We start from the raw sequence: 17,193 nt of genomic DNA, 5'->3' as shown, positions 1-17,193 counted from the left end.
CACTCAATAAAATCTGTTCTGATGCAAATTATTTCACTGGTACAGGCGATGTAATGTAAAAACCATTCCCCAGTCTAAAATACTCCATCACTTGTGATTCCAGTCTTACCCCAGTTGGTCCTGATCACTGCTTTGTCCAGTCTGGTGACGATGTCGTCCACCACACCAGAGAGATGAAACACACAGTCATACCTCCTCCAGTCTTCAGGTGTGACTGATGACAGGTTCAGCTCAACCATCATCTGGAAGGATCCATCGTGGTTGGGGAGGATCTCTCCGAGGTCCACGTCCTCATGAATCTCCTCTCCATCTCTCCTCCAGAACATCATGGCTCTGTCGGGGTAGAAACCTGTAGCGTGGCAGCTGACTGGAGAGGAGGGAGTCTTCTGGAGGAGAGACACTGAGGGACGCTCTGGGGAGAGGGACAGACACAGATGAGTCTGTACTGAGACACCAGGATGTGTCAGGATATTATGTTCATTGGAATGATGAGTCCATGAACAACAGTACATCTTGCCATGTGATCCTACCTGTTCTCTGCAGAGAGCTCCTCCCATAGTGCACATACTTCTTCAGCCAGTCAGGACATACGTGGATGAAGTAGTCTTTGTTGTATTCTAATCTAGCTTTGTCATTATCCCATCGAAGTTTAGTGATGAAGGCCTGTTGTTTTGGAGCGGTCCATGTCAGCGTCTGCAGGTCTAATGCAAGGAAGTCTTCTCCATCATAACCGTACTGATTATAACCAACAACCTCTCCAGTCTCGTCGTCCCACTCACAGCCGCTCATCTGCTGAAAAGTGTGGGCATCTGAGAGAGACAGAGACAGAAAAAATTGACATCTCAGTACAGCCAGCTCCTTTACCATTCTACCTTCTGTTTTAGAGGGGTGGGGTACAGGGGATGTTCAGGGGTAGATAAATAGTCAACAGTAGATGTCACATAGAAGTGGTGTACATCATCTGAAAGCTGGGAACCTGGAGATTCATTTGAGATGCAGCACTGTGTGTCAAGATGTTCAAGTCATAAATCAGAATTAAAATGTATTAATAAATGGATGAATAGATTTAAATAAATAGTGAAAGTGTATAAGAGCGTAGAACATTATGATAGAAGTATATGATGGTCATCCCCATGCTCTATTATGTCTCATAAGTTGTTGCAGCATTTTTTGGTTTGATACCATTTGTTACAGATTTGTTGCTAAATTTAACCATTTTTTACCACTGGAGTATTGATAAAAAAGATCACTAATCCCTCCAAAATACCACATTAAGACACCAAGGCCTTTAGGAACACCATAGATAAAGCCATGCTGTGATTTGGTATCAAAAACGTTTGACATTTGGAGATTTCTGCAAGAATTGCATTTTTCTGCAATTCTGTAAACTGCTCAGAAACCCCCTTATTGTCAATCTAGCTAGGAAAGCCATCCATCCTCTGAATGCTCTAGGTCTGTAGTTGGATCCATCCATCCTCTGAATGCTCTAGGTCTCTAGTTAGTGGCTGTAAAGTTTGTGATTATCCTAGAGGTCACCACAGGTCATTTCATACAGTGAGGTCAAATTTCAGAAAATCGTCTCACTACACTGAAATGTCTCCTATGGGGACTAACATCATCACACATGAATACAGTTGGACTCACTGGATCCACAAGAGTCTCAGCTTTACAGTGATACCCAATTTATATAATTCAAGACTGTTTAAGGACCCCAGTATGCAGAAATATTCAAATACACCATTTTCGAATAGGCGGAAATAACAGATTTATACTGCATTAAAAAAAACTGCATGTGATTATCATAAAGTGTGCATGTGTAAAGTCAAGGGACCCCTTTGAAAATCGCCATGGCAGTTTTTCCTTGTCAAAATTTAGCGTAACTTTGAGGTGTTATTTAGCGATCTTCCCAAGGAACATGGATTCCTTAGATGTTCTAGTTTCATATGATAACAATATCATCACTCAGTGCAACAACCTCTTAAAGAGGTTAAGGGGTTAACAGATAATATGATATCTTCACCACAGAGACACACACATATTGGCTCAGTGTGTTTATACTGTAAGCTATGTCTCACCTCAGAGGGAGGAAACATTTCACCAGTAAAAAGTTACATACGAACATAAACATACTGTACCTCCAGTTTGGTTTAAGCGCTGCTTCAGGCTGTCCAAGTGGGCTCTGAAGAACTGCTGGTCATCAAAACACTCATGAGAATACCACTCCAGGTCTTGTGGGTAATCCTTTGCTAGTTTCCTCATCCAGTCCTGTTTGAGTTCTGGGGTCATGTTGTTGCTGTCACAGTAACCCATCAGCACTTCATCGAGCATCGCAGCACCTACAAACTCTGGGAAGTTTGGGACTCCAGAAGTTGCAGTAAGGAAATATTTCAGGGAGTGTTTAACTGCAAGACAAAGAAGGTTTTGATTTGTGTTTTAAACATTTTTGAGGGGTTGATTGATTAACCCATTTGTGCCCACAACTCAAATTTTGAATTTTGGGCTTGCCTCAGCACTAATTTGAAGACATTTTCAAAATCGGTCAAACCGTTTGGCTGAAAAGTGAGTTTTTCTTATTATACTAAATATAGTCTTTGGGCACATGGGCCTACTGTTTTTGCACTCCTTTATATTTGAGGTAAAAACAGTAGTCACGTGTCCTCAGATGAGATATACAGTAGTATGATAAGAAAATGGCTGTATCTCAGAAACTACAAAGGACACAATCAAGTATTTGGTATCTATGAACTCATACAAAGTTGAATATCAAAGATATGCACACATATGCCGTGTAAAAAGTGTTGTACTGTTAGATACTTGCCAAAAATATGTCCGTACCACTTTTCAAAGCTTTTGACCGATCAGAACAAATGTGTCCTTATCATACTAAATCTAGTCTTTGGGCACAAATGGGTTAATTGGTTGTCAATTACCCAAAAAAGGAGAATTTAAAAAAATGTTGGATTACTCTGAGCTACAAAAGAATATGTTCTAGACCCATTCTCATTTCTAATAGATAGATAGATAGATACATAGATAGATAGATAGATAGATAGATAGAAACATAGATAGATGTACTTTATTGATCCCAAATTAGGAAATTCTTCTGTTACAGCAGCAGGTTATTCAGGCAATGCACAGGGACAGTAAATATACAATAACTATACATATCAACACTAGAGGTAATATCTCTAGGACACACAATATAAAGAATATATTAGAATACACTATAAACATACCAGACTACAGCTAGCTTGGAAAATATAAAATATGAAGAGAGAATAACAATAACATGCTATAAACAATAGCAAAGTATGGAAGTTACAATTTTGTTTTAAAATAACAATAAATTAGGTAAATATTATATATATATAATAATATAATATTTAAATTGAAATGTTGTGCATTGAGCAATGAGTAGTGTAGATGGCCAGTGTACAATCATTATTATTTTTTATTGTAGGCCTACTAACAGCAGAAATTTGCTCTTTTGCAATTGATAGAATTATTATTAAGGAAACCTAGTAAATGTGAATTGCTGTAATATATCATTTTGATTTAATAATGTCGTTCCATATAAACAATAATATTGGGGGATAGTAGGATAGGATTTCCCACCGTAGAGGTTCCTTCTCCTAGCAACAGTCAAGATTTCCTCTATCATGTTTATGACGACGATATTAATATATTCCCTTTTAATTGCCTAAGCTAAACCATATATACAGTTTAGGTGTCGTTTTGTGACAATGGCGTGTAGGCCTGTATAAAAACAACAGTAGGCTAGTGGTATTATTGTAAGTTCAGTGTGACAAAGTGAAAGTGGTTCCTCAATGTCGCACTAAAAAGTGACTAAATCAAACAAGTTTTGCAGCAACAAGAATAACAACAAATAACGTTGAGAGTCACAATATGATCTTACCTGTAGATGCAACGTGACAGAAGAGGAACAAAATGAGTAACACAGTTAACTTCATCTTGTTTTGATTAGTAAGAGAGAGCTTCATCTTATTTTGATTAGTAAGAGATAGAGAGAGCTACAGTCAGCTGACTAGCAAATATTTCGATGTGGGTCAGAAGCTTGGACCTTGTCGACTCAGGTGCGGATCCGCCCTCAGGTGTCTCACTCATTTTGGCCATGCGCCCAGGATACGGCCCGCCTACAGAGAGGTATCATACGAAACTAGAAACCCTAAGGAATCCATTGGTAGATTTGAAAACAGGATTTTTTGTCATTCCATTTGTTGTATTTCTACTTTTACTGAACTAAAAGATGTGAATACTTTTTCCACCACATTCAGCATGTTGTACTCGATTCAGTATTAAATCAGCAACTTGACTTTGTCCATGTGGTTTACTGGAGACAATCCATATGCAGTGGGACTATGTGACCCTAATGTTTGAGAAATCCATAGACAAAGTTTGTAAGTGATGCAACTAAATAGTACTGATTACAGTTTAGTGAGTCGAGACGTTTCTTGCTGCAGTCTGCAAAAGTGGATGAAAAAATAATAAAAAGATGGATTTAATCTAAGATTTTAAAGATAGTCCTAATTTGAATTGATATCATGGAAACTTGGAGAGAGGAAGTAAAGAACAACATTGCCCTCTGCTGGTCTGTTAAAGTGATTACTAAAAAAGAACAACTACAATGTGACAGAAGGGCAGAACTTTGAGGTGTGACATGAGAATAAAAATAAATCTACCTTAGAGCTGAGACGATTAAGCGATTAGTTGTCAACTATAATCATTTAATCCGGTTGAGTCATTTTTGTAAGAAAAGAAAGTGTAAATTCTCTGATTCCAGCTTCTTAAATGTGAATATTTTCTGGTTTCTTTCCTCCTCTATGACAGTAAACTGAATATCTTGGAGTTGTGGACAAAACAAGACATTTGAAGACGTCATCTTGGACTTTAGGAAATACTGATCGATATTTTCACCAATTTCTGGCATTTTATAGACCAAACAACTAATCGAGAAAATAATTGACAATGAAAATAAATGTTAGTTGCAGCCCTACTGTAATCTATCTAGATCTCTCCTCACAGACTATGAATAAAAAAATATCATCATTTAGGTTTTGTTGTGCAAAGTAAAGTAATTTATAACATTTACTTAAGTACCTAAGTACAGTTTTGAGGTACATACTGTGTTTTAATCCCCGGCTGCTCCGGTCACATGTCGATGTGTCCTTGAGCAAGACACTTAACCCAAATTGCTCCCAAAGGCATAGCCATCGGTGTGTGAATGAGTATTTAGATTAGATCCTGATGGGCAAAGTTGGAACCTCAGCAGCCTCTGCCATCAGTGTGTGAATGTGTGTGTGAACGGGTGAATGCTGACAGAAAGTTGTGGAGTTCAGCATCCTCTTCTATGATCACTGCCCCTCTGTCAACATAAGTAGTAAATAAAGTGAAATCCTTGTCATATTGGTGTCCACATTATGCCCGACGTTTGTTTTTATGGTGAACAGGATATTAGTTGCTCACCCACAAGGTGAAAAAATATATAATTGTATATAATGTGAAATACTTCACAGTATAATACTTACTGTTAGCAGGGCGAAACCCTGAAATACAGATGAGAGAAAACAATGTTGGAAAATGATTCACATTTCATTTTGTGCTTCACTATCACTTGTCAAATAAATGGATTGAGTTACCAGAAGTACCACACTAAATATGCAGGACGAGACTATCACAGGTATTTATTTGAATTCATCAGAGGAATAAAAACATCTCTGTTCCTCACCGTTATTGTTCCTCCTCCAGATGAAGAGTCCAGCGATGCAGACCGCCAGCAGCAGCAGCAGTACTACAACAACTCCAATAACAGGACCAGCAGGGAACCCTGCAGGAGGAACTGGAACCAAAACAGAACATTCACACTTTGGGTTCATTCACACTGTGTGCTGTGTGGTTCTGAAAGTGTTTTCAGTGGTAATGCCTCAGTTCTGGATATGACTTTCATTTTAAATTGTATGTTCATTCAGGCAGTGCTGTCAATCATTATTGGTCAAACAAATGTGTAGTAAATAAAAACCCTGACAAAGAGGTTCACAGCTTATCAGTGGTTTAAGTGGGTACAGTAAACCAGGAGTTCAAGATATAAAAACGTTATTTAGCGCCATCTATGTGTGAAAAGCCATCAAACTTGGCAGCACCTCTCAGAGTAAATGTCAGCACCGGTCCTCTAAATGTGGTTGCTGTTGCACAATGTTTTTAAGACTAATGGCTGGTTATGTAATACAGCTGTTTCTACATGTGATTTTGAGTGATTATAGTGAATGCTCTGATTAATAAATGTAGGATAAATAATATAAGGTGTAGTGACTTTTAACAAACAAATATCAAAATCTATAAGCCACTGAGGGGCGGACGGGAGAACTTGTTCGGAAGCGTGCTCTACAAACAAATCAATGTCCAGTGTGCTGTGTAACGTTATATCAGTTACATTTATTTACACTTTCACATCTCACCATCATGTTCTTCCCCCGTTTCCCTTCAGTGGGATCTAATTCAACAATGTTTCATATGGCAAGGCTCGTCACGGCACGGCACGGCCTTGCACGGCTGGGCACGGTCAAAAACTGTTTGGCTCTCCGTCTCACACACCCCTGATCCTAATCAGGAGAGCTTACCTATATGCGCTTTCATGTCCATGTTACACCCTGTGGTCAGTGCTAGAACTGCAGGCATACATTAAAGGGACTATTTGTAACTTTCAGAAATGCTTCTTAACAGCGACACCTGTGGCCGTGAAATCAACGAAAGTCAACGTCGGGCTCGCGCTTGCTCGCTCTCAATATACCTGAACGAGCATCGCTCAAAACAGTGAGGCGACACACGTCAGCTAAAACCACAATATCACTCTGTATTTCAGCTGCTTGGCAGTAATGTTAGATGACCAGACGAAGGTCTCTCCATGAACATGATTTAGATCTGATCCTAGTGTTGGCTTTTCCTGCCTAAGTGCAGGCTGAGGCAGCGGGGCTCTGCAGCATGTCTCCTCTGCTCTCTCCCTGCTCTCTCCGCCCGCAGCCGGAGAGAGCAGAGGAGACACCGGCACCCGGTCGGTAACGAGAAGACAACGTAACTCTCTGCACAGTTCGGTCACTTCACAAGACACGGAAAACCTCTGTTGGTCTGGAGGAGCTGCAGCAGTTATTTCTACACAAACGTCCCCTGTACATTCACTAGATATTCTCAGAGCTAAACTAACTCTTCTGCAGTGTGGAGTGAGCGCGCGTTCACGTCTAGAGGTGGAGCGAGCTGAGCTGTCTGAGTGAAGGAGAGCAGGCAGAGGAGGAGGGTACAGCGGCTACACGCGAACGCGCATATGCGAGCGCGCATTTGTGACGACCCGCTACATTTATGCGCGTACAAAGTTACAAATAGTCCCTTTAATTGTGACATCCACAGATAAAAGTAAAACAAACAAAAAATGACATTAAGGCTCCAACATAAGGCTTTGTTTGTGTGTTTATTTTGGTTTAGTTTGAACAGCTAGTGTTGTGCCCCTTAAACAGGGTAAATAGTGAGAGAGAAGGATGAATGAATCACACACGCAGCTCTTCCCTTCACTCGTCTCTGTATTGAGTCACATTTTAAATGTAATGCAATGTAAACAAAACTCATACATTTAGACATCAGAACTCAGTTTCTGGACCACAGTGATCAAGGTGTAATTACCTTTTTAACTTTCTCTAAACCATTTAAATTATCTTTTTAACTGTTTCTAAATGTTCTTAATTCAAATACAGCATGAAGTCTCTCTTATGAAATGTATTTGAACCTTTTAGCTCACTGGACACATGAATTCATTACCAACAGATCAACGCAAAATCAACCCGCACACACAAGGATCTGCATCACCTATCTGCATTATTCCTCTTTCTATTTCACTGCATATGTGCTGCATAGTCTCTACAGTGACCAGTGTTGATGCATATTTACATCCAAAAATTAAATGACATGTCCTGAAAATGATACAGTAATAACTGAGACAACAAAGAAATTAGCTTTTCTCTAAATAAATGAATTATGCCTGAAAAATTAATTATTCTTGCATTATTCTTGCCTGTCACATACTCCCCCTCAAAACAGATGTTGTCCTCAACATGCTAACCTTTGACCTTTAGTGCAAATAAGGGGTTAAAGTGCATACCATAAAAATATATCCCTAGTACCACTTCAGACTAACAATCCTGCTACATTTTATCTTGTATAGTGCAGTTTTACAGACTGGAACTCTTTTCATACATTCATTCAGAAATGGGTAAATACCCAGTGTCCATTTTTTCTCTTTTGGTCATTTGTTTGACCTCCTTTATTACGCATTGTTTCGACACAGTCCATTGCTGCCTTGCTAACAGTTCTGTTTGTGCAGCATGTCCAAGTCAACTACACTCTCCTTTAATACAGGTCCATGAGTGTGATATGATAGACTGCAACAGTGTCATGTAAATGTGTATATTGAGTGTATCCACAGTCAAAAGTTCCTCATGTTCAACAGTCCATTTGAATGTGAATTATGTGATGAACAGTCCCTTTTTTTCTTTCTTTGAGTGTAATGTATGTGCATTTACTCAGTCCAGTGGTGTGCAATGTTTCTACCTTCCATGTCAATAGCACTGCTGGAAGTGGTATGGCGGCACAGTGAGTGTCCATGGCACTTTAAAGTTTGTATGCCAAGGTGTTGTCCTCAGGCTGTAGCATGCAGGTGAGCCAAGCTTATCATATGTGAAGACCTTGGGCCGTCTGTGTTGTCGTCTAGGCCGCTGACGCTCCTCACTGCTGAGATCACTTGGAACAGGTAATGGAACAGCATCCTCCACAGGTAGGTCCTCCACATAACTGTTCTCTCTCGCCAATAAGTGCTCCATTTGGTTTGTTGTTTCTTGTTCTTTCTCTGGTTCAGGTGCTATGTTTTCCTCAGGGTGTATGCATTCAATCTCCACAGGTGTACTAGTGCACACAGGATTCACTGTCTCAGGTGAGCATGTCTTGGATTGCTGCTCAAGTGTCACAAGATGATACTCATCATCTTCCTCTTCCTCTGACTGCTCCGCTTCCTCATTTCTCTCCACACTTTTTTTCTTTGTGCGTGGCTGTACTGGGGTTTCCAGTGGCAAGTGGTCACATGGGAGGAGAAGATTACGATGTAAAATCCTTGATCTCCCTTTTCCTTTCTCAGGTCTGAGTTCATAAACAGGGATATCTTCACTCACTTGACGCACAACTGTGTGGATAGTATCCTCCCAGTGGTTTCTCAGTTTTCCTGGACCACCACGGGGTGTCATGTTCCTGATTAAAACACGATCACCAGGCTGTAGCACTGAGCTTTTCACCTTACTGTCATAGTGTCTCTTGCTTCTCATGGCAGCTTTGTGAGCATTTTGTCTTGTAATCTCGTACGCTTCTTCCATGCCCTGCTTCCACTTTTCCATGTAGTTATGATGATTACTGTCTCCTTGTTCTGATGTCAAGTTGAACAACATATCAACTGGCAACCGTGGAGAGCGCCCATACAACAAGTTAAAAGGTGAAAAACCAGTCACTTCACTGCGAGTACAATTGTATGCGTAAATCAGTTTGTTTAGTGAGTCTTTCCAGTTAGTCTTTTGTCTCTCTGTGAGGGTCTTTAACATCTGGAGCAGTGTTCGGTTAAACCGCTCTACCTGTCCGTTCCCTTGGGGGTGGTAGGGAGTGGTTCTCGACCCAGCAACTCCACAGTACTTTTTCAGCTGAGCGAACAGTTGGTGTATTCTTGTTGGGAAGCCAAATTTCAGTGCATAGACTTTAAAGATCTTGTCTGCAGCTGTTTTGTCTGATTTGGAAGTTGTGGCGTAAGCCTGGGCAAAATGTGTAAAATGGTCAGTGATTACAAGAATATACTCATAACCACCCTTACACTTGTCAAGGTGCAAGAAATCAACTGAAACAAGTTCAAACGGTTGAGTGGTTACAATGTTCGTCAGTGGTGCTCTTGTCCCATGGCTTGGCTTCTTGTGCTTGAGGCACACACATCTTCTCATGACATAATCCTCGATCTCCCGTTGCATATACGGCCAGTAAAACCAGTCCCGTACCAGGGATGTAGTCCTTTCTACACCCTGATGACCCATTTCATCGTGAAGTTCTTTTAACACTGTAGTTTTGTGTGCTTCTGGAAGCACCAGCTGTTTTCTGCTTGCAGTTTTCCTGAACAACACTCCACCCTCAGAAATCTCCAACTTATCCCACTCTCTAAGGAGATATAAGATCTGTGAACTGAGTTGTTTGAGTTCTGGACCTGATGGTCGTTTTTCTGCCAGTTTGAACTGAATCACTGGTCCGACAGTGGGGTCATTCCTTTGGTCATGTTTGATTTGTCCTGCTGTTAGTGTAATGAGGGGCGTGTCTGTAGCTATTGCTGCACATTGTACTGAGACACCCATGGACCATAATGCACTGGATTCATCCTGACTTTCCACTGCCTGTGTAGCTGCTCCAATCACATCATGTGATATTTCCTCTGAACACTCTTTCATGAATATTTCCATATCTAAAGGCATTCTGGACAGACTGTCTGCGTCAATGTTTTCCTTACCCGGACGGTATTTGATTGTGAAGTGGAAATCTGCCAGTTCTGCTACCCATCGACACCCTGTTGCATTCAGTTTGGCAGTGGACAGTACATAGATAAGTGGGTTGTTGTCACTGTAGACGGTGAAGAATGGTGCATAGTACAGGTAATCACGGAATTTTTCTGTGATCGCCCACTTGAGGGCTAGGAACTCCAACTTTCCTGAATGTAGATGGTAGTTTTTCTCCGCTGTAGTTAAAGTTCGGGAGCCATAAGCAATCACACGAAGCTTTTCATTCTGCCTTTGGTACAATACAGCACCTAATCCCTGGTTGGAAGCATCAGTATGGATGATGAATGGCTGTGAAAACTCTGGGAAGCCTAGAACAGAAGGCTGAGTGAGACAGTCTATCAACTGTTCCAAGATTGACTGGTGCATGTCAGTCCACTTAATGGATGTGTTGGATGGAACTCCTCTGCTGTTTCGTTTTGTTTGCCACTTCCTCTTTTTGTTGTTCAGTGTTTCGGTTTCTACAGGTGCTTTAAACAGGTCATACAAGGGGCTGGCAATACGTGAAAAATCTTTGATATACTGCCGGTAATAACTTAATAGTCCCAAGATTGCTCTTATCTCACCAACAGTACCTGGATGTTTGTTTTTCAGGGCCCTGACAGCAGCAGTATCGGCAGGGTCCACCCGGTTCCCCTCAGCAGACACAATTCTTCCAAGGTACCGTACTTCTGCTTTAAACAGGTCACACTTTCTGGGCTTCAGTTTTATCCCGTGCCCTCTCAGTCGTTGCAGCACCCTTCTGACATCACTGACATGATCCTCAAATGTTCTGCTAAACACAAGAACATCATCAAGATATGGCACACATATTTCATCCCTTAAGCTGTCCAAGCACTCTTCCATGCAGCGCTGGAATGCTGCAGGTGCATTCATAAGCCCAAACGGAATTTGGACCCACTCATACAGGCCCCAGGGGGTCACAAAAGCTGTTAGATGCTTACTGTCCTCGGTCATGAACCCCTGGTGGTATGCCTTGCCCTGGTCCAGCAGTGGGAAGAGGGTGTTCAACCCTCCCAGGTTGTCCATAATGTCCTGTACTCTGGGGATGGGGTGGCGATCTGGGTGAGTTTTCCTGTTAAGCTCCCTGTAGTCGATACATAAGCGGAGAGTGCCATCCTTTTTTCTCACACAGACGACTGGAGAGGAGTAGGAAGAGGTAGACTTTTCAACCCACCCTTGTGCTATCAAGTCCTGTAAGTAGTCTTTCATCTCTTTGTATAAGGGTTTTGGAACAGAGAGATATTTTCTTGACACTGCATCAGCATCTTTTAGCGAAATGTTCATTTGCAGGTTTTTCACACAGCCTATGTCGTCATCAGAGCTGGAGAATGACTCTGACTCTTCTCTTAACATCTGACTGACTATTTGTCTCTGGTGTTCATCAAGGTGAGCCAAATCAACAGGAGGACTCCACTGTTCGTGGACAGGGGCACTTTCACTGGAGCTCTGGGCTTTGACATGGTGAATGGACGCAGTAGGTAGGTGGTCTGTTTTAAATATATTTGCAGGATATACTGAACTGACTGATTGTACAGTCCCAATAATAGTCCTTCCTGACAGTGTAATGTCATGACTCGTAGGGTTTTGCACACTAACAATGATTTTTGGGGCCATGCCTGCCTTCACTGACACAAGAGTATCACAAAACTCTAATCCTTCAGGCCACTGTGGGTTCTCATGAGGCTCGAAAATCAGAATCTTATCCTCTTTGAAAGCTGGGGCCTGTACTCGACACTCAATTTGAACGGAGCTACGTTTAGGCACACTCACCCTCTCATTTGCTGTTCTTACATTATGGTCACACATCTGTCCTACACTCACAGCATTAATAAAGGTCTTTGCTTTGTTTTTCTTAAGATGAGGAAAAGCCATTTTTACCTCCTTCACAAGCTTCTCTTTGACTCCATGTTTTGTCTGGTTTTGCAGACTGTCCAGCACAAGACGTTCAATGACATTAAAGCCAATAATAGGACATTGTTGTTGGCTGCCTTTTAGCACTAGCATGGGTATTAGCAACTCATCATCATTAGCAGCAAGTTTAAAGGACACTTCGAGCCAACCACTGTATGGCATGTCTGTCCCGTTGGCTGCTTCAATTTGTAACGGGTCAAGAGGGTCAACAAGTTCAGCAACATCCCTTAGCGGCACATCAGGTAAGTGTCTCCCTTTAAATACCTCATCTATAGCACAAACTTGTGAACCTGTATCCCAAAGTGCCTGAATTTTGAGTTTGTGCAGGAAACACCTGATGAGGCACTTCTTCCCTACTAACTCCCTTACAGTAGGTATTTTCTCTGGAGCACTATTTTCCTTGCCCTTGGGTTTCTCAGATGACCGTGTTGCCTGTTTCGTAATACTTGAACATGTATATGGCTTACAGTGTCTTGTGTGTACAGGCCAGTGGGTTCCCTGACAGTCTTTTGAGCAGTACAGTGTGGTTTTACAAATTGAGCAACATTTTAGCTCCTCACTGTCTTTTTCTTCTTCGCAACTTGCACAACGTTGGGACATATCCATGTCGTCGGTTGCTCCATGTCCCGTGGAAGCAACCTCCCTTAGTTTAAAGGGCTCCTTCTAGTGGGTTCCACTACCCTCTGTGCCTTGCAACCTGCCCTGAAATGTTCACTGCTTCCACATCTAAAGCAATGCTGACAGTAATCTTCGCCTGCTTGAATACAAGCATAACATCTAGGACGGGGGCGTGGTGCTTGGTAATTTCGCTGTGGTGCAAACCTTTGTTGGAACTGAGCTGTTTCCCTCATCTGCGCAGGGCTGAATGCTGGCCGGTACTCCTGCGCTGCTGCTGGTGGCTGCTGGTGGTACACTGGCATGGCATTTGACTCAGCTTTATAAGGTGAGGGTTGTGGGGGTGAAAACACTGGATAAGGGGCAGACATATTAGCTGGTTCTCTGCTTGGTGGGGGATACTGTGGGGGCACAGGTGTGGACCTTTGGATGGTTTCCCTGATTTGGGAGACTTCAGCTCTCAGATCTTTCAACAGCACCATGTCAGAGCGAATTTCTTTGATTTCGGACAGCAGATCAGGAGGAAGTGAAGTGGCTGTGTTTTGCTGGGTGGTGCTTTTCTTTTCCACTGGAACTTCACTGGACTGGACTGTATTCACATTTGTTGCTCGTGATGGGGCAGCATGTTTCTTTTTGTCCTGTCTCTCCTTTTCATTGGTGCATGCAATGTTCAGTTTCTCCAGTAGCAGCTCATCTGAGGTGTTTGTCTGCAGGAGGTAAGGCTGCAGGTCACTTTTGATATTGTCATTCTGTAGGCCAGTCAGGACAGTATGCATGAATAGACTCTGGACTAGTGCTGGGTCATATTTTAAGTTTGACTCATCTTCCTGAGAAGCAAACAGAATTTTCTGTCTCATGTCCATTGCCCTTATCAGGAAGTTTTGAGGTGTCTCTTTACTGCTCTGGACTTCAGAGGTGAGTTGTTTATATAACTTAGTGGCACCTCTCTCCTGGTAATGAGACCTGAGAATTCTGCGGAGGGCGGGCAGCGTAAGTTTTTCCTTCCCCTCAAGGTAACTCCGTAACTGCAGGCCTGGTGTGATGGCGCGGATTACAGCATCAATGATCTCTGACTCTGGGTAGCCCTTATTGAGCCCATTTTCAATTTGTCTGGCCAGACTGGAAAAGGTTAGCTTATCTTTTTGTCCTGGCTCTCCTATTTGGCCTGCCATCTTAAAATCTTTGCACCACATAGAGCTGTTAGGAGGTGCTAGCGCCATGTTCTTTGCTGGAGTGCTGGAACTGGCAGGGGGGTTCATGCTTATATTCATGAGGTCATGCATTTCATTCTCTTTTTCTTGTAATGACAGTCTTAGCTCCTCTACCTCTTTCTGGAGGTTTTCCTGTCTGTCAGTTTGATGCAAAATTTCACTCTCAGTTAGGTTTGTTGCCATTTGGATTTTGTCTATTATGTCTTGAATGTTAAGAAGTTCTGACAAACCTTCATCCTCTCGGTCATCCAATTGCACCCGTTCAAGGTACCTCATGACGTGTGAAATTAATTGACTGCGTGTTTTACCAGTCACATGTTCCTTTCCTGGTCCAGAAATCAGAAGTTCATTGCACACCTTAATCAGTTGTTCAACAGTCAGTTTATATAATGCTCCTTTAATCTCCAGCTCCAGCTTCTCGAATTCAGACTCCATTTTATCAAAGGAGCGGGCAGAAGTAGTGAAACGAGGGTTTATCTGACTCAATTGGTTCTTTGCTGCTCCCTAGTGGTCACTTTGCTCACTTCAGGATACAAGTCGCCAATGTTTGTCTGAAGATCACCTCGACCGCCTTGCCAACTCCTTTCTCCGATGCCTGAGTAGTTTGAGGAGATGATCAACCAGAGGATTCCACTTGCAGCTCAGTGATGGTCCTCAAGCTAAACATCTCAGCGGTGCCTCCAAATGTTGTGCCCCTTAAACAGGGGAAATAGTGAGAGAGAAGGATGAATGAATCACACACGCAGCTCTTCCCTTCACTCGTCTCTGTATTGAGTGAGGAAGAGGAGCGCGATCCCCCTACTGGAACCCCGAGGCATTACCAACAGATCAACGCAAAATCAACCCACACACACAAGGATCTGCATCACCTATCTGCATTATTCCTCTTTCTATTTCACTGCATATGTGCTGCATAGTCTCTACAGTGACCAGTGTTGATGCATATTTACATCCAAAAATTAAATGACATGTCCTGAAAATGATACAGTAATAACTGAGACAACAAAGAAATTAGCTTTTCTCTAAATAAATGAATTATGCCTGAAAAATTAATTATTCATGCATTATTCTTGCCTGTCACATTAGCACACCTAAAGTAACTTAAGAGAGCGTTGAATAAATAAAGTCAAGCTAAATATTGCTGAGTCAACGTTTCTGTTCCAAAACCAAAGCCAGCCATCAGTTTTATTGTTTGCAATATCAGACACATCGTCTTTAATACATACAATACGTACATATCATGTTTTAAACACGATATTATGTTCGATATGAACATCACCAAGCTAACATTAGCTTATATTGATTATCTAACAGTAAGGAATGTTAGCTAGCTCTTATCTGATGTTACAGAAGCAAACGTTTTGTAAGGATGTAACGTTAACTTGAACAGTTGATAATGTGTAAAACGCTTAAAGGAAAACGTGATATGAAAGTACTAGTTTATAATCATGACTTTATAATTGATTGAATCATATCGAAGGACAGACCGGTGATCCAGGAACCGGAAGTAGTAACGTTGACGTATTTAACAGTTTTTCACCAAAACAAACGTAACGTTAGCTTAACGTTACTCCTCGTAGATCATTAACGTTTGAATATAAAACGACTCGTTGAAATGGGTTGAGAAATGTAGACGTTGTAGTGCTTTTTATCCAGAAAAATGGAGCTCCTCCGTTCACTTGTATTTGTTTACAGGTCAGTCTTGCCCTGTCCAATATGGCGCCCACGTTGACGTCTGCTCCAGGAGTCAATCAGTCAAATTCAAAGAGGCTTTATTGGCATGAATGTTCAGGTTACATTATTGCCAAAGCAAAATAACATATTAATGAATAATTACATTTCACAAGAAATAATCACAAAATAATCACAATCACAATATACCAAATACATTTTAAATATACATTCTTTTACAGATGTAGTTAATCAGAAACATGTTCGGAGCTTGTAGCACCTCTTATTGTATGGCAACAGTCAACATATTTTGCAGCTAATATTGCACATTGATTTTTCTCCCCACATAAGTATGGTATTTCTATCAGTATCAGTCTACGTATATGTCTATGGAGGGCACTGTCAGACAGGGACTCACTGCTGACACCAGGCGGATCCACATCCCCGATTAGTTGTCAACTATAATCGATTAATCAGTTTGAGTCATTTTTATGAGAAATAAAAGTCTAAATTCTCTGATTCCAGCTTCTTAAATGTGAATATTTTCTGATTTCTTTCCTCCTCTATGACAGTCAACTGAATATCTTTTGAGTTGAGGACAAAACAAGACATCTGAGGACGTCATCTTGGACTTTGAGAAACGCTGATCGACATTTTTCACTAATTTCTGACATTTTATAGACCAAACAACTAATCGAGAGAATAATCAACAATGAAAATAATTGTTAGTTGCAGCCCTACTGTAATCTATCTAGATCTCTCCTCACAGACTATGTATACAAAAAACTACACCATTCAGGTTTTGTTGTAAAAAGGTGGAAAATAATGTATTACATTTATTCAAGTACTTAAATCCATTTTTGAGGTAAATATACTTTACTTGAGTATTTCCATTTTTTGCTAATTTAAACTTAAATAATATACATTTTACTCCATAAGATATTTACAACTATAGTTAGCTTTCAGATTAAGATTTTACATACAAAAACACATACATTGAAAGCTTTTACTTCATTTGGAGTATTTTTTATTGCTACTTTTACTTAAGAATTAAGAATTAAGGTCTCCCTTGTAACTTAGATTTTTGATCTCACTTCCAGGAATATAAAAATAATAATAATAACAATAATAATAATGAAATATATGTTGTA

General features: G+C 41.0%; 2 protein-coding genes and 1 long non-coding RNA gene across 10 annotated transcripts in view; all 3 read right to left on the bottom strand.

Annotated features, from left to right (window-relative positions):
• LOC119502692 (major histocompatibility complex class I-related gene protein-like) overlaps positions 1–17,193 on the bottom strand; it is a 167,807-nt gene that overhangs the window by 115,431 nt on the left and 35,183 nt on the right. The gene's annotated exons all lie outside the window — the stretch shown is intronic.
• The window catches only part of LOC119502689 (major histocompatibility complex class I-related gene protein-like), a 94,969-nt gene that overhangs the window by 71,058 nt on the left and 6,718 nt on the right, over positions 1–17,193 (bottom strand). For 2 of the 8 annotated variants that reach the window (XM_037793813.1, XM_037793814.1), the window contains exons 1-5: positions 4,007–4,202; positions 3,917–3,976; positions 2,136–2,402; positions 531–809; positions 110–412 (exon numbers count right to left, since the gene is read on the bottom strand). The exons of 1 other annotated variant lie outside the window; for it this stretch is intronic. In XM_037793813.1, the coding sequence (XP_037649741.1) occupies positions 110–412; positions 531–809; positions 2,136–2,402; positions 3,917–3,971 (904 nt within the window). In that variant the 5' untranslated portion in view covers positions 3,972–3,976; positions 4,007–4,202. Of the gene's footprint in view, positions 1–109; positions 413–530; positions 810–2,135; positions 2,403–3,916; positions 3,977–4,006; positions 4,220–17,193 lie in introns of those variants that run through there. 5 more of the 8 variants (XM_037793806.1, XM_037793807.1, XM_037793812.1 and 2 more) reach the window with 4 other exon arrangements.
• LOC119502706 lies at positions 5,211–5,801 on the bottom strand. The gene is made up of 3 exons (XR_005210134.1): positions 5,747–5,801; positions 5,547–5,564; positions 5,211–5,383 (listed from the first exon to the last, which is right to left on the bottom strand). It is a non-coding gene; the product is annotated as an uncharacterized LOC119502706 (long non-coding RNA).

This window comes from Sebastes umbrosus, chromosome 15 (assembly GCF_015220745.1).
Source record: "Sebastes umbrosus isolate fSebUmb1 chromosome 15, fSebUmb1.pri, whole genome shotgun sequence".
In the NCBI taxonomy this organism is placed as follows: domain Eukaryota; kingdom Metazoa; phylum Chordata; class Actinopteri; order Perciformes; family Sebastidae; genus Sebastes; species Sebastes umbrosus.
The sequence above is the reverse complement of the archived record's forward strand: the minus strand, read 5'-3'. Positions and strand labels throughout refer to the sequence as shown.